The 25,611-nt window shown below is 32.9% G+C and overlaps 1 protein-coding gene across 3 annotated transcripts in view; it reads right to left on the reverse strand.

Moving 5' to 3' along the window:
* Positions 1–10,355: 10,355 nt before the first annotated feature.
* The window catches only part of LOC127737712 (tetratricopeptide repeat protein 14-like), a 31,167-nt gene continuing 15,911 nt past the window's right edge, over positions 10,356–25,611 (reverse strand). Inside the window, exons 9-16 of one of the 3 annotated variants that reach the window (XM_052248564.1) lie at positions 23,835–23,975; positions 20,367–20,438; positions 18,416–18,535; positions 18,020–18,142; positions 16,120–16,234; positions 15,843–15,976; positions 13,324–14,150; positions 10,356–13,134 (exon numbers count right to left, since the gene is read on the reverse strand). In XM_052248564.1, the coding sequence (XP_052104524.1) occupies positions 11,096–13,134; positions 13,324–14,150; positions 15,843–15,976; positions 16,120–16,234; positions 18,020–18,142; positions 18,416–18,535; positions 20,367–20,438; positions 23,835–23,975 (3,571 nt within the window). In that variant the 3' untranslated portion in view covers positions 10,356–11,095. Of the gene's footprint in view, positions 14,151–15,842; positions 15,977–16,119; positions 16,235–18,019; positions 18,143–18,415; positions 18,536–20,366; positions 20,439–23,834; positions 23,976–25,611 lie in introns of all 3 variants that reach the window. The other 2 variants (XM_052248563.1, XM_052248562.1) reach the window with 2 other exon arrangements.

The following is a 25,611-nucleotide window of genomic DNA, read 5'->3' on the forward strand; positions in this document are numbered from 1 at the left end:
ATAACTGTTTCTTTTAAATTATCAATGATCATATTTGTGTACATTTACGTCATCATAGGCAATAAGAATGCATTCCCTTTTTACCTCGTATGTTTTATGTCTCCTACTTGTTGACCTTTACTCAATGCCTCATTATTTCTAGATTAATTTAATGAATTTTTGAAAGACTGAGGTACATGTGTCCATGTTTTGAATCATTATTATTCTTTAAGAATTATACGTATGGGAATCTATTTCTATTTTTTTCTATATAGATTATCAACTATATCTTTTATTACCATGCATATAGCATATAAATGAGGTTAAGCGATCTGTGTAAAGTTCTTTATTGCCAAGTTTTAGATATCTTAAATGATCCGTATAGAGGTGCTCTTAATTGCAGGAAGCTAATACAGATAAGAAATATAAATGTTCCGAATATTCCTCCATAAGACTATATTTCTAACTAATTAATTTGCGTGAACCCTCAGGGGTTCACGCAACAAGAAAATTCGACACTTTTAATTACCTCGATCGTTTCAGTATCGTCGGTCTTTTTTCTTTTGTCCCGCATAATTCAAGTCCGTCTTATGTCTTTATTGGATTTCGGTTTGCTCGTTTTCACGGTAGGTATAGTGTCCGGTTGGAATCGTGTTTTTTTAAGTTGATCGGTACTCCTCCATCCCTTGACACTTTTTTTATATTTCATTTACATTTTACACCATATTTTCGCAAGAAAAATCCCGGATCACTTCACTCAAAAACAGAAAACACTGGAACTCTGTACCTGCTGATATTTTGGTTTTGGTTTTATATGCCTGTCGAAGACGAGGTGTATAATAGTATACTTATCTCCATCCGTCCGTCTGTCGCCCACATGAACCACACAATTTTGATAATAGTAAAACCTTTGCTGAGTGGGGCGTCCGTTTGGCTCTGCGGGATGTAAAAGTACGTTAAGAACCCTAGCAAAAAGTCATTTTTCAGTGGCAGTCCAAATTTCCCCGACAGATTATATTATAGGACCTACCTATTGTTAATTTGTTCTCGTCCTGAACAATCATGACACATTTGCCATCAGACGTTAAGCAACCAACAATCAGTCAATCCTTTTAGGATTTGTAAAAGTTAGTTAGCTCCCTTTTAATTTTGAAAATTTTCTGATTTGTCGATCCAGGGATATCCAATTTTCACGCCACATACTAAATAAGGCTTGCTCAAATTCATAAACATGACACTCGACACTTATTTTGGGATAGTATGCTTGGATACGGTACAATTATTTCGGACAGTATTCAATCTTCTTTATGATTAAAAAAAAAAAAAACTCATTTGTCATTCCAGAGTTAATATATTCAATATTCAATATTCAAAGTTTTATTTAGAGTCGATATTCCATAAACTACATAAACACAAGCTCTAGTGAGCTTTTCAAATCGACTTATCAGAACAGTTCTTTTCGATTTCAAAAAGTTATGCCATAAACAGCTGATTTAAAACAATTCACAAATGTCACAAAGAAGCTTAAGCGTGCCAACAGCTTGGATCAATTTACTTTATTTGACTGTTTGGATTTGTGAACGAAAGCTTCTTTTCGATTTCAAAAAAAATCATATGCTTTTCTAGAGTTATGGAACTTAAACCACCAAAGAGGATATCTTCGAGCAAGTTTTTTTCTACAGGGTAATATACTGAATTCTGATTTAATGCCTTATACAATATAGTTCTATTCTTGAAACAATTTCCATATGCTTAGGACAGGCGTAGCATGCGCTCCTGGTGCAGGTTTTCATTATTTTTCTTTTCTGTGTATGGTCAGTGTCATAGTCTTGACCTCATTGTCCAGGTCTGAAATGAACAGTAATTAAAAAGAATAACAGTAAATTGGATTCCGGTCCGGTTTCATGGATTACGCTATAAAATCATCAAATACCCGGTATCTATTTAACAATTAAGGCCAAAGTTATGGTTTTGTTTGGTTTGAGTCCGCTTGATTGTAAGTTTTCGAAGATATGAGGTTTACAAAAAATAAACCTAGAGGCTCATTCATCTGATAAATTATGTCATATCGATCATGATTAGCATAACATCATAAAAGTCAGGACAAAAAAATATTTACAAAATTTTCCATTAATTTTATAGATCTTGTATAGTCTTAAATGGACTGGTCATTTGTAACCCTAAAAGGGGGGCGAAATAAGGGGCATTGAAAATTCAAGTTGAGCATGTAATGATGGGGATATCCAATTTTTCAATACTTCAGATGTGGGGGGGGGGGGGGGGGTGCATTGAAAAATTTTTGACACCCACATCCACCTCTTCCCAATACAATAGAAAGTTGTTTTTTTTTCGCCTCGCTCTGCTCGTCTCAATTTTTAAGATTCAATTCCTAAGTTTCAACATCTTCTTTCAAGAACGCATTTTTATATAAGTTAATTTACCAACTTGTTTAATAAAGGATATATATATGAACAATGTGCTGAAATTGAATGAAGGTGTGGTAAATGTCCATGAGACCATAACCGGCATATTCCTTTAGCCCCTTCTGACAGTGTGATAATACATTTCACAACTTGCTCGCTATGCCCGCACGTGTCTGTAGTTCAATGATTATAATTTATGTATAACTGGTAGATTAAAAGGCACCACACATTAATTACAAGAGGCTGTCAGAGTGACAGCAAACCGGATTTCCTGCAGAGGTCGAATCCTGAACAGTTGAGCAAGTATGGACACTACATTAACGCTTAAAACAGCTCTGAATTTGGATTGTGATTGAATATTTGACACAGCATAGGTTTGTGACACAAAATGAATGTGGTCAAAGAACTGAAAAATTTGAAATTGGACATTTACCTATTATTGATTGATTGATTGTTGGTTGCTTAACGTCCAGTGGCAAATATTTCATGCATATTCAGGACGAGAACAAATTAACAATAAATACAATAGGTAGGTTCTGTAAAAGGGGCGTCCGGGATCAAGGTCGGAGAAACATTTACCTATTATGGTCAAATATCCAAAATCTAAGTACATTGTTATAATCAGCATATCAAAGAACCACAAGAATTAAATTTTTGATGAAATCAAACAAAAGTTTAATTTAGGATCCTTTGGGCCTCAATGTGGATCAATTTGATAAAGGAGCCCAAAATCCAAAATCTCTAAATACATGGTTAGATTCAGCATTAAAAAAAAACCCCATAAGTTCAATTTTTGTTGAAATCAAACAAAGTTTAATATTGGACTCTGATTTGGACCAACTTGAAAACTGGACCCAAAAATCCAATATTTAAATACAGGTTTAGATTCAGCATTTGAAAGAACCCTATATATATTTAATTTATGTTGAAAGGAAACACAGTTTATTGTTATCCATATACTTATTAATTTTCTGTTCAAAGGGAAATAACTCAAACTGAATAAATGATAAACAAATAGTTCTCTAAAATTAGATATGATTTAACCACTAAAAAATAGTTCTCTTAAACTAGATATGATGTTATATATTTTCAAATTATAATCAATACAATTTGATATGATTTAACCACTAAAACATTGTTAGAATCAGTATATCAAAGAACCTCAAGAATTCAAGTTTTGATGAAATTAAACCAAAATCAGAATCCAAATTTATGTTTATTAATAGACAATATAAACTCCGTTTTTAAAGGAGTTCACTTCATAAAAAAATTATATATATAGCATTCAGAAAATTAGTTTATACAGAATAACAAACAAACCTACCACAAAATTCTTCAAACAATTTACCAAAGAAAAAAAAATATCCAAAATGTCATTTATCATTAATACTATGTCTTTTAAAAATCTATAAAACTTATCTGCAAATGTAATGAAACTTTATTTATATAATTAACCATTTATGTTCAAAGGGAAATAATTCAATCACATAATAAGTACCACTTCTGACTATTGGAACTCAACAACAAGAAAAGCTAAAATCCTTAAAATTGAACTTGACCTTTATTTAGTCAAAGGAAACAACATATCTAAATTTGAAAAAAAAATCGTCAAAGCGTTTCCGTGTAAATGAACGGACACTGTTTGGCAGCCGCCCGCCGTACATCCCCAAATCAATAACCGATTTTTCCTTCGAAAACCCGGTTAAAAACCTTTACCAATTTCATATATACATTAAGTTTGGCTGCACCTGTAGAATTCTTATTACAAACGGGATATCCCATCCTAATTTTACGGTGATGTTGTTTATAAAGCACATTATAAAGTAAATTAAGACACATTCCATATAAACTAATTGATCCTTTGAATGAACTTTTTCTTAAAGCCAGGTTATCAATTTAACACAGTAGTTAAATCTTTTAAAAATTGTTTTATAGGACTATTATTTAAACGAAAAATAAAGGGTGAACCAATTAGACCTCCAACATATTATGGTGAGGGCCTAGAAAATTTAATATACTGCATACAAAACCTCAGTACAAAACTAAGGCACAAGTGCAGTTTCATTAAATGCAGACTTAAATAAGATAAATGTAGTGAATGATTCTAAATGCTCCTGCGATTCTCCTGTTGAACATGCCATCCAATACTTTCTAGAATGCCAATTATATTATAACCAAAGAATATCTCTGGTTAATGATCTTATAAATATGAACATACACATTGAAATTGAAACGCTATTGCTTGGGAAAGATGCATATAATTACGAAACGGACTTTAAAATTTTTGATAAAGTTCGTTATTTCATTAAACAGACAAAAAAAAAATTAACGTTTCAAGTCAGCAGCTTTCTTTTTTCTTTCGGTCCTATTTGCTTTTTTTGTTGCCATGCCAATGTGCGACTCCTTCCTTTATGTTCTATAAGTGACGCTATATTATACATGTGTCTGCTGTCATCATATATGTGTATTGTATATGTAATGAGAGGTCTTAATATAAGTTGTAATAATTTGTGTCCAATCCTATTACTTGATTAATGCAATAAAACATTATTAAGCTTTAATAGGACTATTAACATTGTTTATATTTTGAAAAATTAAAACATAACTGACTATATTTTGCTCTATATATATGTACAGTTATAATAACTTATATTCTACATCCTGTAGATACTGTTTACTGATATTTTCGGCTTGCACAAGGTCATGCTTTTCTCAGACTGTTTATGACGTCTTTACAACAAATCCGTTAGATGTGTACTGGTTGGTACTTTAGTCTGGAAAAATGTTTTATTAGTTGTAATTGGCATTGAACTAGCTTTCAGTAAACTGTGAGTACTGTTTTTTTCGGTGCTTTGTCTCTTTTGTTTAAGTGCATCTTACCGATCTTTTGAGTTGCAAATTGCAACTGAATTTTACAGTTGTTCGTATGTTGTGCTGTAACACCTCTGTCCCAGGTTAAGGGAGGGTTGAGCGCTCACAAACATGTTGAACCTGTCACAGTATGTGCCTGTCCTTAGTCAGGAGCCTGTAGTACAGTGGTTGTCGTTGGCTCAGGTCTGTCATAAATATATTTGTTTTTCGTAAATTGTTTTGTTAGAAATTAGGCCGTTAGTTTTCTCGTTTGAATTGTTTAACATTTTTCATGTCGGCCCTTTTATAGCTGACAATACAGTATGGAGTTTTTCTCATTGTTGAGGGTCTATGATTGCTTACTACCCCTTCATTCTAACTCTGTAGGATAGCTGTCTCATTGGCAATTATACCACATGTCCTCAATTTTTATACGACCGCAAAAAAATGTTTGTGGTCGTATATTGGTATGACGTTGGCGTCGTCGTCGTCGTCGTCGTCGTTGCCGTCGTCGTCCGAAGACACATTAGTTTTCGCACTCTAACTTTAGTTTAAGTGAATGGATCTCAATGAAATTTTACCATAAGGTTCAATACCACAAAAGGAAGGTGGGGATTGATTTTGGGGGTTATGGTACCAACAGTTTAGAAATTAGGGGCCAAAAACAAGCATTTTTGTAGTTTCCGGACTATAACTTGTGTATAAGTGTATGGATCTCTCTGACATTGTACCACAAGGTTCCATATCACAAAGGGAATGCTGGGATTGATTTTGGGGGTAATTGCCTCCAAATTTTAGGAATTAGGGTCCAAAAACAAGCATTTTTCTAGTTTCATGACAATAACTTGTGTTCAAGTGTATGGATCTTTATGAAATTGTACTACAAGGTTCCATATCACAAAGGGAAAGCTGGAATTGAGTTTGGGGGCAATTTCCCAAAAAGTTTAGGAATAAGGGGCCAAAAATAAGCATTTTTCTAGTTTCCAGACAATAACTTGTGTTCAAATGTATGGATCTCTCTGAAATTGAACTGCAAGGTACCATACCACAAAGGGAAGGCTGGGATTGCTTTTGGGGGTAATTCCCTCAAAATTTTAGTAATTAGGGGCCATAAAAGGGCAAAAAAACAAGCATTTTTCTAGTTTCAGGACAATAACTTGTGTGTAAGTGTATGGATCTTTATTAAATTGTACTGCAAGGTTCCATATCACAAAGGGAAAGCTGGGTTTGAGTTTGGGGGTAATTGCCCTACAAGATTAGGAATTTGGGGCCAAAAAGGGGGAAAAAAAGCATTTTTCTAGTTTCCAGACAATAACTTGTGTTCAAATGTATGAATCTCTCTGAAATTGTACTGCAAGGTACCATACCACAAAGGGAAGGCTGGGATTGATTTTGGGGGTAATTCCCTCAAAATTTTAGTAATTAGGGGCCATGAAAGGGCAAAAAAACAAGCATTTTTCTAGTTTCAGGACAATAACTTGTGGGTAAGTGTATGGATCTTTATTAAATTGTACTGCAAGGTTCCATATCACAAAGGGAAAGCTGGGTTTGAGTTTGGGGGTAATTGCCCTACAAGATTAGGAATTTGGGGCCAAAAAGGGGGAAAAAAAGCATTTTTCTAGTTTCCAGACAATAACTTGTGTTCAAATGTATGAATCTCTCTGAAATTGTACTGCAAGGTACCATACCACAAGGGAAAGCTGGGATTGAGTTTGGGGGTGATGAATCATAAGGGGGTTCAAAAATTGGGGGGGATTTTTTTTTTCCTTTTTTTTCTTTAAAATTTTCCATTTTAAATTGGTTATTTCTGATTTATATATAAAAGCAAATAATAATGATATGGTTTGAATAGGTAAATTAAAATTTTTTAAGTTCTTAGACCACTTTCATTCTGTGTGAGAAACCTATGCTGTGTCAAATATTTAATTACAATCCAAATTCAGTGCTGTATCAAGCTTGAATGTTGTGTCCATACTTGCCCCAACTGTTCAGGGTTCGACCTCTTCGGTCGTATCAAGCTGCGCCCCAGCGGAGCATTTTATTATATGTTCAAATAAAGTTCCCTGAAGTCACAATAAACTCATCATAGATACAAGGATCGAAATTTTGTACGCCAGACTCGCGTTTCGTCTACAAGACTCATTAGTGACGCTCGAATCAAAAAAGTTAAAAAGGCCAAATAAAGTACGAAGTTAGAGAGCATTAAGGACCCCAAAAAAGTTTAACCAAATACAGCTAAGGTAACAACATCTCCCACTTTAAGCTCTAGGTCCACTACTGAAGCAATATTTTATTGAATGATAATAATATAAATTGTATGCACGTCTTTTTGTTATACAGAATAAAAGGTAACGGGATTTTTTTATTTTTTTGGGGGTGGTGGGTGAAATTTTAATGTCTTTGGAAGGGGAAGTAATTATATATATGTATGTCTGCCTATGTGTAGTGACAACTGTAAATTATACCTTGTCCATCGGATCTCTTGTGATTAAGAAATACCAGGCGTAAGAAAATTTATCTACTCTAACATTGTGAGGTTGATTTTCTAGGCCCTTTATAAATATTCTAACGCCTGGTATTTCTTAATCATAAGAAATCCGATGGACAAGGTATAATGTACAGTTGTCACTACACTCAAAGACTGTTTATGACGGCTTTCCAAGGGTGTGTACTGTTTGATACTTTATAGTCTTGGAGAACATGAGTTATTTATTAGTGGTAATTGGCTTTGAACAAGCTTTCAGTAACTGAGAGTATTCTCATATCAGTGCCTTGTGTCTATTATTTTTATGTTAGTTGGTTTATTTGTGCTTCGTACCGATCTATTGAGTAAAGCCATTTGCAACTGATTTTAAAGTCATTGCCTTTATTGGCATCATGTACATGCATTTTGTTTATCGATAAGAAAAAGAGTGCACACGTTTTTCATTCTTTAGTTTCTTCAAGATCGAGTAAAAGTATGTTTTGTTTGATTATAACGAAGTCGTAAGTAAATAATATTTATGATGTAATTATATAAAGTTAAGAATGTTTCTAAAGTTAAAAAATTCAAAAGTTCAACAAATCGTCACACGGACACGTGAGCATATAGTCTCATAATTTCGTTCCCGACTAGAATGAATTCGGATCGTGAATGAATTCCAGCCTACCCACAAGGAGTCTCCTGTTAATTTTTCTTTCCTAGTATTTATATACGGTCAATCTTCCTCATCAGTCTGTGTAATGTTATTAATTTGCTGCAGGATACCTGTATCAGCGTAATTGAAATCAAAACGGATTATATGATAAAGTGTACAGTCTATTAATGAAGTACACATTTGTCTGTATGTTACAAATTGTCCAAATGTTATTTAATACGATTGTCAAAATAATTGTAACACCACCTTCATAGTCTGTTAATGCATTACACATTTGTCGTTATGCAATTAAATAATGTTCAAACCCGCATTGTGTTACATGATTTCATATTGAAAATTAAATTAATTCGATTGAAAATCCCTCAAACGCAATATTTATGTGGTTTGTCATTTTTCTTTAAATAATTTCACTAAGAAAATGATACCCTAACAGTTATATAACAGACTTCGTTTCTGGGCGCATTGAAACTGTAAATAGTTTGTGTTGTATTATTGCGCTCTCTTTTCTACCCATGATTTAGTAAAATATCGACCCTTTTTACAATGCAAAACCCTGTTTTATCCAATTTTCCCATTGATATTCGCCCAAAACTTCTAAGTACAGTCTACTACATCATTTTTAATGCGTAGCAGATTTCATGTGTTAGGATTGATTTATTCCGTTTGTCAAACTATTTACGCATCAGTGAATTTTGTAAAAATTACTATTCTGAAATGAATTCTGGTTCCTTGTGAGCGAGGGAAAGATCGATGCCGCGTTTGAGAGCCAAACCAGTGTAAACCGGTCCATGTGATTCAGTGATGACAAATACCTATTTCACTGTTTTAACATCGCAGCGTAAGAGCAAATTTATATTACATCAATCAATCTTGCGAAGAAGATGTAATAGAGGCGGTCTTTGGATTTATAAATATGTTTTATATCTTTCTTGTAATCCGTACAATGACACTGATTAACAACGGTCAGTAGGTCTTATCTGGTAATAGTTTAACGGACTCTTACCTTGTCGCCGATGTACTTGGAGCCCGATTGAATCTCAGGACCAAAAAGACACGATACACGTAACCAGTATGTTTTTACTTTGACAATTAGGCCGACTGGCTCCCAACGGAAAAATAAAATTATTAGGAAAATCTATAAAATACGAGATTCCGATTGAAGTGAACATTAGAGCATTACCCGAAATAACCCCGTGCGACATCCTGGCTAAGGGCCTGTATGGACCCTTAAACATGTCTGGATAATCATAGTGCCGTCCCAGAATTGTTTATTTGAATACACTTTAATATTGGTCCCTGCATCAGCAGTAATTGTTAAGATTTTAGATAAATTACATCATGAGAGTTTGCAATGATTCTGATTCTGTAGTTGATAATGTCAAAGGCAGAACCAGGAAAATGGCAGTCTGACTAAATACTTTACTATGACCTGATCTTAATAAAAATAATGGTACATTTTTAATTTCTTTAGAACAACCAATCTGATAATTATTGTTTTATTTAGCACGTGAACTTTCATAAGGTAGAGAAAGCACTGCAACCAAGATCTACATGACTTTGTATCATGTAAGAAACGTATAAAAAAGTTATTCGTTTGGATTTAAGTTTTTAAGACAGAGTGGAAATGTTTTCTTTAGGCAAAGAGTCCCTCAAATAATTAATGTTGAATAAATTGCACACTATTTTACTTTCAAAGTTCCTTTGTATTACTTGAATATACACTATGTTAAATATGTTATTTCCACACACTCACAACGAAATTTGTTTAAGATTTACATATACTATTTCAATTTCCAGTTACCGGTAGTGACCAACCTGCATCATTTGTATTTTCTTGTGTGGTATTGGCTTCTCTTTAATACCCAGGAAGCGGTCTAGAATAATTTATTAACGCTTTTTAAGTTCTTTGAAGTAGAGAATTTCACCAATATTTTGGGTATACCAGAAAGAATTGAATGAAATCAGATTTACGACACCACGTTTGTTTAATTATCAAGTGTCAATAGATCATTGTATTTTATATTTTATACTGGTAATAGTGTTTTAACATAAATGATAATTGTTTTACTGGTAATATTTGGTATGAAATTTAATTCTTGACTTGTGATAACAGAACTAATCTTGTACTTGTTCTTAAAGAAAGAACACTAATCTTTCACACATTCATATTTCTTAGTATACAGCAAATGCCTTTTCAAGTGCTTTCCACTTTGATCACAGTTTGTTCTTCATATGATGTGCTTTTACATCACTGTCCAAGGTTGTAGGGAGGGTAGAGCACTCACCAATATGTTTAACCCAGCCACACTGTCCCAAGTCAGGAGCCTGTAATTCAGTGGTTGTCATCGGTTCATATGTCATATTTGTTTTTCATAAATTGTACTGTTATAAATTTGGCCTTTAGATTTATTGTTTGAATTATTGTATTTTTCATGTCAGGGCCTTTTAGAGCAGACTACACAGTATGTTTTTTTCATTGTTTAAGGCCATACTGTGGTCTACAATTGCTACATGTACATTTGTACTCTGGTTGATAGTTATCTCATTGGCAATCATACCAAGTCTCTGTATTGAAACAGAATATTGCTGCCATTCTAAGAGCACTATTATAAGTTTTGTAGTTTTTACAGTATTATTCTAATATCATATACAATTTACATCCACAACAATTGATTTATAAAATTCCATCATGTCCATTGTTCACATTCACTTTGTTTCTGTCTGTTTCTTTTTGTTTTCTTTTAATTTATGATAAAAGTCTTCTAGTTCATCGAATTTTTCACTATCAAATTTACCTTTATTTTTTTGTTTGACATCATCTTTAGGATTGGGAGTTTTATGGTCACGATCTTTTAAATGACCTCTATTATGAGGAGATCTTGATTTTCTTTCATGAGACCTACGACTGCGTGATTTTGAACGAGATCTTCCACGAGATCTTGATCTAGACCTGTGAGGTCTGTATCCTTTTGATGACTTCCAGCTTCCTCTACCTCTGTAACTACTTCCTCTATATGAACCTTGACCACGACCTCTATATGAACTGTATGATTTATGTCTCTTTGGAGATTTAGATCTAGTTTTCAAACCTGCCACTTTTCTTCCTGGTGATATAGAGGGCGATTTTGAGTCTGTAAACTTATTCCTACCCATTATTACAGGGCGTGTTTTTGCAAAACCTCTTCCAGATTTTCTCATGGGCGGTGACCTCTTGTAAGATCTCCTTGGAGATCTTGAATACCGCTTTCTTGATCTTGATCTAGATCTTTGTGGGGGTCTTGACCTTGATCTATGTCTTGATCGTTTCCTTGATCTTGACCTTGTTCTAGATCTTGTTCTATGTTGTGATCTTGGTCTTGATAAGGATCTAGACTTGGATTTTTGAGATGGAGATAGACTTCTCCTTCTGTAAGACCTTTTGTTATCACCCGATGCAATAGGTTTGGGATTTTCTTTTTTTATTTCTTTCAGTTCACTATTATTTTTAGATAATTTAATGTTACTTGCACCTTTTGGTTTTGAAGCTTTACTATCTGAATCTGACTTTATACTTTTACTACTATCAATCACTGGTTGTTCATTAATATGGAACATTTCTACAACACCAACATCTTCTTTCTTTTCAGTCTGTTTTCCAAATTGGTCATTTGTAATATGAATTCGAATTCCTTCAAATTCCCTTGAATTGCTTCTTCTTAATCTATCTTTTGCATCATAATCTTGTTTAGAATAATTAGAAACTTGGGATAAATCTTCTCTAGACTGTTTCACTGCTGGGGAATTTCTCATTTCACCTGGACTATCATCCCATTTTGATTTCACAAGCTGATTGACAAATTCATGCTCTTTTCTTTTCTTTGGGCGATTCTTAATTTCTCCATCATCTTTTCTAATTAAAAGCTTACTACTGTATGGCTGATCATTAGATGACTCCTTGGGAACAACTCGACGAATATCTCCTACAGATGAAGAGCCAATATAATCCACTTCAGAGGTTCCTTCGTTTTTCAATGTAATTTCTCCTGATGTTTTTCCCTGATTGCTTGCTAACTTTTTCTTCACCTTCTTCTTAGTTTCGCCACTTTCTTTTCTTTTCTTTTTTGATTTTACTTTTTCATCAGTGAGCCCTTTTTTCTTCTTTCCTGATTTTGTTTTACTTCTGTTTTCATTCTTTGATAAATCTTCTGGTAGCTTCTGAAGTTCTGTTGACTGCTCTTCCTTATTTAATTCAATGCTTTCTGCCCTATTCTCAACTTCCTTTGGCTCCCTTTCAAATGATCTTCTTGAAGATATTTCTCTTTCAACATTTTCATCTATTTTATATTGTTGATTATCTCTTGGACTCATGCTCCACCTCTCTAATCTGTTAGAACTTGAAGTATTTGCAGGACTCCTTCTTTCAAAATCTCCCGATTCTGATGGACTTCTGCCTCTTCTTACATTCCTGATATCTGTTGGACTTCTGCCTCTATCATCAGTGATCTTTCTCCTTGAACCTTCAAAGTTGACTGGACTTCCACTCCATGATGTTTGACTTTTGTTCATTATGTGTCTTCCCTCCTGATATTCTGATGTCCTTTCATGAGAACTGTTTCTTCTTCTGTAACCAGGACTTTTATCACCTTCATACCCACCATTCCTTCCATCCATTGAATTATTTCTTCCTTGGTAACTTTTATCCTGATTATACTGAATATTTCTTTCATCCCTTGAATCATTTCTCCTTCTGTTATCAGGACTTCTACCTTGAATGTTTGACATATTGCTTCCCCCCCTTGAGACATTTCTTCTGTTATCAGGACTTCTACCGTGAATGTTTGACATATTTCTTTCCCCCCTGGAGACATTTCTTCTGTTATCAGGACTTCTACCTTGAATGTTTGACATATTTCTTTCACCCCTGGAGACATTTCTTCTGTTATCCGGACTTCTACCTTGAATGTTTGACATATTTCTTTCACCCCTGGAGACATTTCTTCTGTTATCAGGACTTCTCTCCAGGTTAACAGTTGTTTTTCTATATTTGGGCAATGGACTTCTTCCTCTCTCATGTTTCAAGCTTCTAGATCTGGACCTTCTTGGACTCATGTCATCTTTTCTCCAATGCTGATCTTTCTCATAACTTGGACTTCTGGATGGTCTACGTCTTCTACTTTCAAAGCTTGAAGATCTGCTTCTTCTGTCACTTCTACTTCTCCCAGACCTTCTACTTGGGCTCCTACTGCTGTTCCCTTGATGACCACTATAACCCTCCTCTGTCATTGGTTGATTTTGATAATATGTCGGTGGAACTCCTGGGTACATTTGCTCTTGACTTGTGAACTGGTTGCTGTACCTATAAATCTGAGCTTGTTCTGCTCCAGGGATACCAAACCAGTTAGGTGGAGGATGTCCATACATATGATGATTTGCGCCATACTGCATTGAATTGGGAATTGGTTGTGCTGGTCCCACGTCACTCTCCTGGGATGAAGATCTGAACATGTCAGAAAAAGATTGTCCACCACCTGACAAGAATGATGACTGTAAGTCAATACCATACTCCTGGTGTGGCTGAACCTCTGGTTCATACACTGGCTCTCTATTTACATCCCCCTCAGGTGGACTACTGTTTCTGTGAGTCCTGTCTCTTTCTCTGGAATGTCCTTTTCTCCTCCTTTGCAAACTTTCTCTACTACTTCTACTATCAGAAGAATCTGATGATGAGGTTGATGATGAGGTGGATGATGAAGAACTATCTCTAGATATTCTCCTTTTTTTCCTGAAAATATAAATGGATATTTCAAAAATAACTTTCATTTACCTCCTTTTTTTCATTTTCCTTACATATATAGAATTAAAAAGCTGTATATTTATATAATACTCTTATTTTCAAAACATTCTATTGCATTTTTTGAAAAAAAGACACTTAATTTATAAATTTTGCTTTTAAAGCAATAAACAACACATATATAACATAACATGAAGCTTTATTAACTACAGTCTGTATCGACCACCAGGTGTATAATGTGTTGATTGATTGATTGTTGGTTGCTTAACATACAGTAGCAATCTAATGTGTTGAGGAATATCCTGTTTTTTAATATTCACTGCAAGAAAAACTTCCTACTCAGAGCAAAATTGATTCTTCATGCTACTTGAAGAACAATCAAAGGTGACAATCTTACAGAGAACAAGCAGTTCACATTTGTTTAAAACAAGATTTCATCTTTATAAAAATGATTAACTATCAAAATGACTACTTTTGGAAATGGAAGCAATATCTGAATTCTTCAAATTTGAAACAACATTTATTACAAATGGAATATTAAAACATAAATCTTATTGAACACGAAATTTATTTGAGTAAGACAAGGAACAGTAAACATTTAAAATTTTCCTAATAGTTTTAGCCTTTTTTCACTGGGATAATCTTCTATTCTTAGTGGTTATTTCATTTTGTACAATGTAATGCTCAAACAATTTGGATCACAATTTTTGATATTTTTGTGAAATGTTGGTTTTGAAAAAGTAGATGCAAGAATATTCTTTAGAATAATCAGTCCTTTGTGACATTATGTGGAATCTTATTTTTTTTTCGTGGGTATCAATTTTTGTGGATGGAAGACAAATTGTATTTTCATGAATATTTGATTTAGTTGTTAAGCCTAAGTCTGCATATAAGCCTACAGAAAAGGGGTACTTCATTGAACACTTAAATTTATGGTTCACCTATAACCACGAACACTGATTTTTCATGAATAATATTGAATCCACAGTACTATATAAATTTCTACACACATATTTTCAGATATATATGATATAAAACAAAGTTAACAAAAAAAACAGGACAATTTTATGCCAAAAATAAAATGCTATTAAACAGCAATTGGATCGTGGTTATATAAAGACATTCTTTCAAATTCAGTGGCGGATCCAGAAATTTTCATAAGAGGGGGCCCACTGACTGCCTAAGAGGGGCCCGCTCCAGTCATGCTTCAGTGATTCCCTATATAATCAACCAAATTTTTCCCACAAAAGGGGAGCATGGGCCCAAAAGGCCCCCCCCCCCCCCCCCCTAAATCCATCTCTGAAATTTACTGTAAAGAAAAAGTCATTGTTTCTTTTGTCATTTACCCAAATTTATTTCCATTTTTTTATAAGCACAATTTGTAATTTGTGATTTGAAATTTTTTTGAGTTTAATCAGTACGATCTAATTATCTTTAATGATTTTCGCTGGTGAAAAACAGTCAACATTAGATGCCTTTTGATAACAAAGACAGTCAGTTAGTCAGTCAGTGTGTGATTGTGTGTGTGTATGTGTTTGTAATTTGCAAGTAAACAAGACAAGTGAAAGCTAAATTTCAAATGATCACCTTTTCTATCTTCTCTCCTTTTGTTTAAAAAATTTCTTACAGTGCTGGTCTTTTCCAAACTACACAATTCTTATACTCATCAGTGAAAATGATCACCTTTGCCTTTTATCTTCTCCTTTAATTAACTTCTTCAACGTCCTGGCTGTTTGCTCAAAGCCTTCTGGAGACTTGTTCCTTCTTTCATCTTTTGGGCTAGACTGTCTTCTGGTTTCTTTTTGTCTTCTTTGACTCTGAAAATAAATTTGTAAATTGTGTAAGGAGAATCTATCAAACACTTTTAGTTCATTAAGTTGTCCAATAACTTGCAGCAGTCTTCAATATTTCTATGTTTTAAAAAATTGAATAGATGATAACATCACAATTAATAACATACCCGTCTGTAATGCAGAAATCTAAGAGCTTCTCTTGCTTCAACAGATGCTTGATCCAAAGACATGGCTTTAGTATATAGTTCCTCTGCCTCTTGATACTTCTCTATGTCCTCATTTCTGAAACAAAAAACAAAAAAAATGTTATTTCATATTCAGCAATGAATTAATGATGAGATGATTCTGGATCTTGAACTCCTTTTCCTCTTTTCCATGTATTTTTACACATGTTACCATTGGCAGAAAATAAGGCTGAAAAACCATGCACTTTACAAAGCTCACCATCTATTACAGCAGATTCCAACGAGTGTGTAGCTAAAGGTAGAATCTTTGGTTAGCTTCCTTGCTAGCTCAACCATGAAATGATTATTACCTTAAGATTGGGAGGAGCAAAGCACCATTTTATCATCCAATGAAAACATTTATATCAATGGCCTGTTTACTATTTATAATATATGTATGTTTCATACAAAGGTTTACCTAGACTACTTTGCAAATACAAGTTCATTTCTTAGTCTTTGATTGAATTAAGAAATCTTTTTATTACAATAAATTAGAAGCGGATTAACGTTTTATTTTTAATATTTACGCCGTGAATAGGCAGTTTAGTTAATTAGTGTCTTTAGGTGCACGCAAAAAAAAACATTGTTATGGTCTTGGTGTCTTTTCTTCATATATATGCATAGTTTTTAGAACTAAAATCTTTTATATTCACACAGAAAAGAAAAAAATATCATACTACTTAATATCATGCACGGTTGCATTTGTGGACCTTTTATTTAGTTAAAAATGCAACAATAAAAAAAAACAGCAAACAACTGCAGTCTGGAATTGAAAATATTGCAGAGTTTATGAACATCCACTTGGTCCCGTAAAACATTACATTACTTATTAGTTTTAGATAAATTATGCAGCCATGAAGAACAATTTTTATGTCTCTACTTCAGTTTTAATCTGACCTAGATTGAATGATCAGGTCATATGTATTTTTGGACACCTTCCAATCTTTTTTACCTGTCCGGGTGTATTTTAAACATATGTGTATGTGTAAGGTGAATACAGTCAGCACTTGTCAATCATATTCAACTACATTTTATTAACTTGATGTAACAAATTCAACAGACAAGTTAAATATATTATTATTTGTAATGTCTGACGAAGAAGAAAAAAATAAGGAATTTCAGCTTTCAGTTAACTTTTCATCATTTTGGCAAATCAAACACACCCACAACATGCATGCTTGTGAATGAGCTTATAATTATCACTAAATTTTAAATTTAGATTGAAAACTTATTTTTAAACTGACTTGTAAAACTAGATTTACAATGTTTATATTCTGTCACTTAATTCTGATTGGTTCTCTGCTTAAGTATTGACTCCACCCAAAGGCTGGATGTGCTTTACCTAATAATGATTTCATGGTTGAGCTAGCAAGGAAGCCAACCAAAGATTCTACCTTTAGCTACACACTCGTTGAAATCAGCTGTAACATGTCTAATTATGAACATGTATATCTTTGTTGCCACTGTTACCAAAACAAAATTTTTAATAAGAAACCAAAAGCATGCTAAAAGTTGTTTTTTTTAGCATGTATAAACAAGAATGTGTCCATAGTACACGGATGGCCCACTCGCACTATCATTTTCTATGTTTAGTGGACCATGAAATTGGGGTCAAAACTCTAATTTGGCATTAAAATTAGAAAGATCATATCATAGGGAACATGTGTACTAAGTTTCACGCTGATTGGACTTCAACTTCATCAAAAACTACCTGGACCAAAAACTTTAACCTGAAGCGGGACAGACTGACAGACAAACTGATGGACAAACAAACGGATGCACAGACCTAAAAAAATATGCCCATAAATGGGACATAATAAACAAAAATTTGTTTTCAACTTACGATTTTCCATAGGCCAGAAGTGTATCATGTAAATATTTTCTTGCATTTGCATGCACTGAATTAATCTTCAAGGCATCTTCAAAGTCATCAATTGCTCTGTTAAAACTTTCATTATTTGCATATCTGAAAAAACAAAAATTAAAATAGTTTTCACATTTTTTTGGGGTGCTTGAAGCTATTATATATACTCTTGTCTTAAAAAAATATTTGATCCTAAAAAATTTGCTTCAAATGTTTATGAATCCTGCATATTGAAATTATAAATATTTTCTTATTTCTTAACGTTCCAAATACTTGTTCATTATCTACATAAATTCAGTGTAACTCTTCATTTAATATGTAGATTCATAAGATCAGTCAAATTCAAGTGGAACGATTAAAATCTTATAAGCTTACAATGCTCCTCTGGCAACCAATGCTTCAACATTTGTCTTGTCAATATCTAATGCTTTATTAAAACACTGTACAGCTTCAGGCTGTTTCCCAGCTTTAAAATAAGTAATTCCTTGTGCAACACTGAAAATAAAATAAAATATTAAAATATTTTTTTCCATTTTGACCATACGAATTTGTCTTCTAGCATGTCAATTTTTTCCTTATTAATTCATTTGGCAATTTTTTTTTTACCTGCTTTTATTATCCTATTTGGTTACTGGTTTTGCTGTATGTTTCATAAAATAAACATATCTTGGTTTGCTGTATATCTCATTTATATCATAAAATAAACATATCCTGGTTTTGCTATATATGTTTCATTTGTATCATAAAAAATACTTATCCTGGATTTACTGTATGTTTCATATGTATGATACATATGAAACATACAGTAAATCCAGGATAAGTATTTTTTATGATACAAATGAAACATATAGCAAAACCAGGATATGTTTATTTTACATGTGATTCTTCCGGCGGGAGTCAAAATCTCCCGCATTTCAGACCCTCTTCCGTCCCTCCCGTTAAAATTTGAAATCTTCCGCTTTTTGAAAATGTCAACCTCGTAAAATTTTCATTAGACATTTTTGTTTACAAAATCGATACGGACAGAGAAAAAGTCCGAGAAACTCGAAATTGATATGGGAAAAGTCCGAGAAAAACGGAAGTTTCCTGTAATGGATTTTGTGTCAAAAGTTAAAATAGGTAAAATTAGCCTGAGGTGTTTAGGATTAAACTGTATATACAACAATAAATAAAAGATAATAGGCAATTACCTAGTGATCAACTAGCTAGTTTAAGACACAAGCAAGGTTGATTAAAAGTGAAATACTGACAAAGGATTAAATTGTACAAGTTGTATAAACAACAATTTAATTTGATGCTGTTGAAAACATGGAACGTTTACTGAACCTCAAAGACAAATGAAATCAACTCAAATATGATATTTATGGCTTGTTTTCTATCCAAGCCAATGGAATACCTATATAAGTACAGTTGTCTTGGACTATTCTAAAATTTTAGAATTTGACAAAATGCAAACCGTATTTTTATATCACCAAATACCCCAGCAGCAAATAAAAGAAGACCAAGTATCTAGCCAAATTCAACTCTGCCTGGAGATCTGATTTCAAATGATGCAGATCCAGTACCAAGGGTCAAGACCATGCTTACTACACTTCATGCAAAGCTGACTGTGGTGGCCCTAATGATTTGACCAAACTTATGGGGACAGCTACCCACCAGCAAGCCTACAACTCTATCAATTAACACCTTCTGTTACAAGCATGTTCAGTAGTAGTACCAAAGTTGACAATGTAGCTGAATCAGGGGTACTTTTTGCCAACTCTGTATGATGGCTGATCGCTTTATCTTGAATTATATATAATGAATAAATATTTGAAACCCCTTATCTTCTATTTTTATCAAGTAAAAATGGATATGGAGTTGTTGAAAGGTATGGAATTATTGTTCTTTTAACAAACAAAAAAGAAGATATGCAGTTTAAACACACAAAAAACCATTGCGTACTTCGATAAATAGGTCGATAAAAAATCTCCAGTTATGAAGCCCAAACTCCAGCTGAAAATTTCCAAATCTCCAGTTGTGGCTTGACAACTCTGTCACATGTCTGTGTATCATAAAATAAACATTTGCCAGTTTTGCTGTATGTTTCAGTTGTATTATAAAATAAACATATCTTGGTTTTGCTGTATATAAAATTTGTATCATACTTGCTAATGCTATGACCCATTAGTCTCTTATGATGCATTAGTCTCATACTTTGTTATTATACATTTTTCTCCTTTTGATTATTGCATCTTATATACAAGTGTCACCTCTAATTGGATAACATTTGAATAATTGCAAATCAAAACCACATACATATTGTAACTGGATTAATCATTCCTACCTTGTATGTGCCATCTTTTGAGACTGGTATTTTCTCAAGTTTTCTGCCATATCTTTTTCTGGGATATTTATTCTACAAAATTGCCAATGATTTGAAATGAATTTGTTATCAAAATTGAACCCAGTGAATAAACAATTCCTTTATGATTTACATGATCATGTATACTTGAATCTCAGCAATTATTTCATAAATCAGTAAATCCTTAACATTACAATCAATACTTAAACACAAGGCTTTTAAATTAAATTTATGGAAAAGATTGTGTTTACTATGAATAATCTTTAAAGAGTTTTACAATTACCATCTTAATAGATATGCATTTATCCAATAAAAATAAGTTTTTTTTTAACTAGATGTTTATACACAAATATCTTTATTTATTTGGAATTCATTGGAGAGATGTCCATAAAATATCTTTGTCATATTTATTAGGATAAAAACAAAAATGTGTCCATAGTACACGGATGACCCACTCGCACTATCATTTTCTATGTTCAGTGGACCGTGAAATTGGGGTTCAACTTCATCAAAAACTACCTTGATCAAAAACTTTAACCTGAAGCAGGACACACGGACAGACAAACGAATGAACGGAAATACAGACCGAAAATCATAATGCCCATATTAAAATGGGGCATAAAAAAACAGATGGAAACATGAAGATAAAATATCCACAGCTTGCTTACAATAACTGTGAGCATTAATTGAAACTGTATAATGTAGAATTTTTACCTGTACATGTGTTGTTGACATCAGTATTCTCAATATTATAGAGTTAAATACATTTGCAGTGATCTCCCCCAGGCCTTATAGCACCATTATACTTTTTATTTTGCCAGTTACAATCTTGTTATAAAGTTACCTATTTATAACCTTGTTTTGTTTTCTTCAGTTACAACCTTGTATTTTTATATCATATCTTACCTTCTTTTGTCAACAAAAAAGGCAAAGGACTGAATACTCATATTACAAGTTTAATACTGCCATAAATGTTGATGTGCCTACCAAAAATCAGGAACTATATATAAGCGGAGTTGTCTGACCATTCTAGTAATATACCCATAGAGGAATTTGCTGTTGATGACTAATTTTTGATAGTTTATGTTGAACTCAGTGGTAACCTGTTTAGACTGATGGTCATATCAAGATTGACATTAACTTTTGTCAATTTTTGGAAGGCATATGAGTTTGGTTTTTTTTAGATGATGACTCACTAATTTATACCCATTTTTTTTATACATATTTCAATGACCACCTATGTTTGGTCTACACCAGTACCAATCTAATGTTAATGTTCACAGGATTTCACATGAAAAGCATAACTTAAACTGACTGACCATAAATTGATCAATGTCATGCATATTTTCTGTCATTATCATTATATGTGTCTTAAATGGGCAGAAAAATCTGAAAATGTGCCTTCTATAATTCTTCAAAATTCAGTAACTAATTAACCTGACTCATGGCTATTGTAGCGTGATATATTGCATATAATAATTATTATTGTTGAAGACTGTATGTTGCACTCCAGCTTCATCTGCATATATAAGTATTGAAAAATATCAGCTGAAAGACACAAAATGAACTTTTTCAACTCCTTTTCTGCACTCGCTTGTCAAAAAGCCTCAAATTGTGCCTCCCTGTTGAGATTTGAAAACATCAATTTTCTAGAAAACCTGATAATTGGTACATCTTACAGAGCCCCTGCATCAACAAAACATATCATTAGAAATGCAAATGGATTAATTCTAATATTGCTGTTATATTTGTAAGTTTGTTGAGAAAAGATAAATTAATCAAATGTCAAATGAGTAATTCCTTTCTAAATATGACAACCATAGTGAAAATAGACAACTTAATTGCCTATGGTCAAGATCCTGGTATAAATCTGTCAACAGAAACAATAATGGATATATAAGAACTAAACAAAATCTAAAGCTTAGTTAGAGAATACATCTGTAGAACATGAATGGCCTATCTTCATGTAAACATTCACTGCCTTCTTGCTCTCATTTGGGCTTCATAGAAAATATATGAAAAACTTTATTCCAGGAACACATGTCGAGTGCAGGGCTTCCAAAATTATTTTTAGCCAGCCGGACATTTTATATATTATCCCGATTTTAATCCCTTAAGACTAAATAAATAAAAGGCAACTATGGTAATCAGTTGCCGAGTTGGCCATCCCAATGATTGACATTAAAAAAAAAACGATATTAAACTTTCTTTGATTCAAATTTGAAGTTCTGACGTAAACTTTTAAATTGGCAGTGCATCATTCGAAGTGTGCAACATCAGCGTACTTATATCTGCTTAGACTCTTTATTTGTGCAAAATAACGTTGTCAAAAACTTTACTTTCGTTTTAAAATCTAAACCGGATGTTATCTTGACAATGGTAAAACATGGACCAGAGACGGATACGTAAATTCCGTGTACGTTTGCAAAGCATGAATGAGTGTAAGTAGCTCTTTCTACGTTATTTTCTTGAAGAAAATATTCGAAATAAACGTGAGATAAAGGTATCAATGACAATTTAAGCATTTTTTGTAGAAATTAGGATGCATAATTATATTTCACACCTGTGCACATGCGCACACGTGTACTAGTTCAAACAGAGACATGTCTCTGGTTCAAACAACGTGGTTATGACGATTTTTCATTTTCACCTTTTTAATTTTTTCATCAAATCATATTTGTAAAAGTATTTCTGATAATTTAAATCTTTTTGACTAAATTAATTAGATGCAAACCGCTGAAATGTAAGAAAATAACTTTGAATAGACCGATCAGTGTCCAGTTCAAAATAGTTTACCTGTCACCTGAACAGGTAAATTTCAGCTGTTCGACAACTAATTAGCCTTGATTAAAATGAGAAGGTATTAAAGTAGGGGTTGTTTTGATAGTACTTAATGATCATGTCACTTTTATGACCGGAAATGTGTGGCTGTTAAATGCAAAAGATTGGGTCAAAAAGATCGCGAATTATGTTAAAATGACCGTCTCTTAAGCCTTGAAAACTAAAAAGTAGATGTCCGTTTCATGCTTTGCCCAGCCGGACTTTTACCGGACATTATACAAATGTCCGGAATATATGACCGTTTTGGAAGCCTTGGTCGAGTGCATCAATTTGGATGTTGGCATATATCTATTCAAAACTTCAAAATTTACTGAATGTCCACAAACAATCATAAACTACCATTTCTATCATTATTGTACTACAGTTTGTCTCTGAGAAATGAACCAATATGTGAAATGGAATAAGTTTTTTAAGCATCAAATGAACATAATAGCCATTCAAATGTGCCACAATGGATATCAGTTATACAAACTCAACACAACACAAAAGTCACTCAAACTAAATATGGATCTAAATGTAAAAGAACCGAGTTAAACTATATAATTAGAATATAAACAATTTATATATTTCGTGCCTCAGATTATGAAGTAAATATACAAATATACAGACCTATTCAGTCCTCTCATTAATGAATACGTTTCTTCCTGATCGAGCGTTTCCAACATGATACCAATGTTGCCACTATTATTGAACCCAAGAATAGAGTGTAGCAGCTCATCAAATGTTAGACCTCTTATATGAAGCTTTCTCCTGAAAAATATAAAAGTTTTAACACTTATCTAAATCTTCTTACAGACTGTCACCTTTTATTCCTAAGAAAGGCAAGTTTATAATCTGTATAACATTATTTCTTAAAGCTTTATATTTTAAACTAATATTACTGATACTTCATTGCTATATGTCCATATTTACGGTTACCATTGAGGCTGTCATTTGAAAGGTACTTCAATATTTCAAAAATCATAAAAAAAAAAAAAGATTTTCGACCATTTTTGACTGGAACTACCTCATAACTTGTTCTATGGACTACTATAGTAAGGGTAGTAGATAATTAGGCACAACTATCTTTACATTACTATTTTATTAACATGAAGACTACAGCTGCTGTTACAAACAAAATTCCAACTTTAAAATATGCTTAATAACATATAAATTCACAGATTGATTAATAATTTTAAACTGATTGAAGGCTTTAGCACCACTTTCTATCAAATGAATGTATTTGGGGAAAAGCAACTGGATGACAATAAATATATCTAATAACTGAATAGGTATATTACAAAATTTAGTCAGAAAAGTGTTTCAGCTTGGTTTTTTCACAGAACAAAAGCTCCAGTAATTTATTCTATGATGCCCTGTACCCTTTATATCAATTAAGAAGAACAAAGTGTTATGATATGATATTACAACAATTTTTCTGTCAAATGGTTGAAATGTCCTTTTTCAAAATTGGCTTATGGGAGAAAATGTCTTTTTAAAGATTTTAATCCTACACTAACTCCCTTAAGGCAAAATAGGTAACTGATCACAGATGAATTTGTTTAAACATGAAACGAGTTAACTTCTTTTTTTCAGGAAATTTAATGCAATACATTTTCAATTATTAAAATAAGAACTTGCCTAATACTGATTTCCTCCATGTATTCTTCATAGTAATGGAACTGATCCATCATAATAAAGTACTTCTTAGCCAAGTTTTAAAAATAACTTCTTTCTCCAATCCTAGTCTTATTGCTTCATTTATTTTATAATTAGGCCAAAAAAATATATATGTCTGTTTAAGGTTACATCATTAAAAAAAACAGGGTAGGTAGGTTGATATTTCCATTTTATTTGATTTTTTCATTTCATTTTTTGCGAAATGATTTGTCGTGCAGTGTGTCTTGACATGGTCCAAGTTGTCCATGGGCCGAGTTTACCCCTATTTTTAATGATTGGATTATTTCCCTTGGTTATTGGTTGGAAAAAATGGCGGCAAAGTGTTTAATTCATCACAAGAGTCCCAAGTTTCTTAAAACAGCTGTCATATTCACCATTGTGAACATTGAGATGTATCAGGCAATTGATTTATTATATGGGCAACTCTTAACTTTGCTTGTGACACAAGTGCAGTTAATTTTTCACTTTACTACGGGAATAAAATTACTTAAGAGTCTGCGCTCAAAAGTAGGGTTGGTCGGGTAACCGTAAACAGACATTTTTTTTTGGCCTTAACAAAGACAGTTGTGAAGATCTGTACCATAAATTGATTTCTGTCTTACAAGACATGCATATGTTGTCTTTTTTTTAAATTGTTTGTGTGGTTAATCAATGAAACATCTGGCCAAAATACTTTACATTTATGAAAACAATGTATAAAATATCATTGATTCAGATGACAGAAAAA

This window comes from Mytilus californianus, unplaced genomic scaffold, assembly GCF_021869535.1.
Source record: "Mytilus californianus isolate M0D057914Y unplaced genomic scaffold, xbMytCali1.0.p SCAF_4, whole genome shotgun sequence".
NCBI lineage: Eukaryota > Metazoa > Mollusca > Bivalvia > Mytilida > Mytilidae > Mytilus > Mytilus californianus.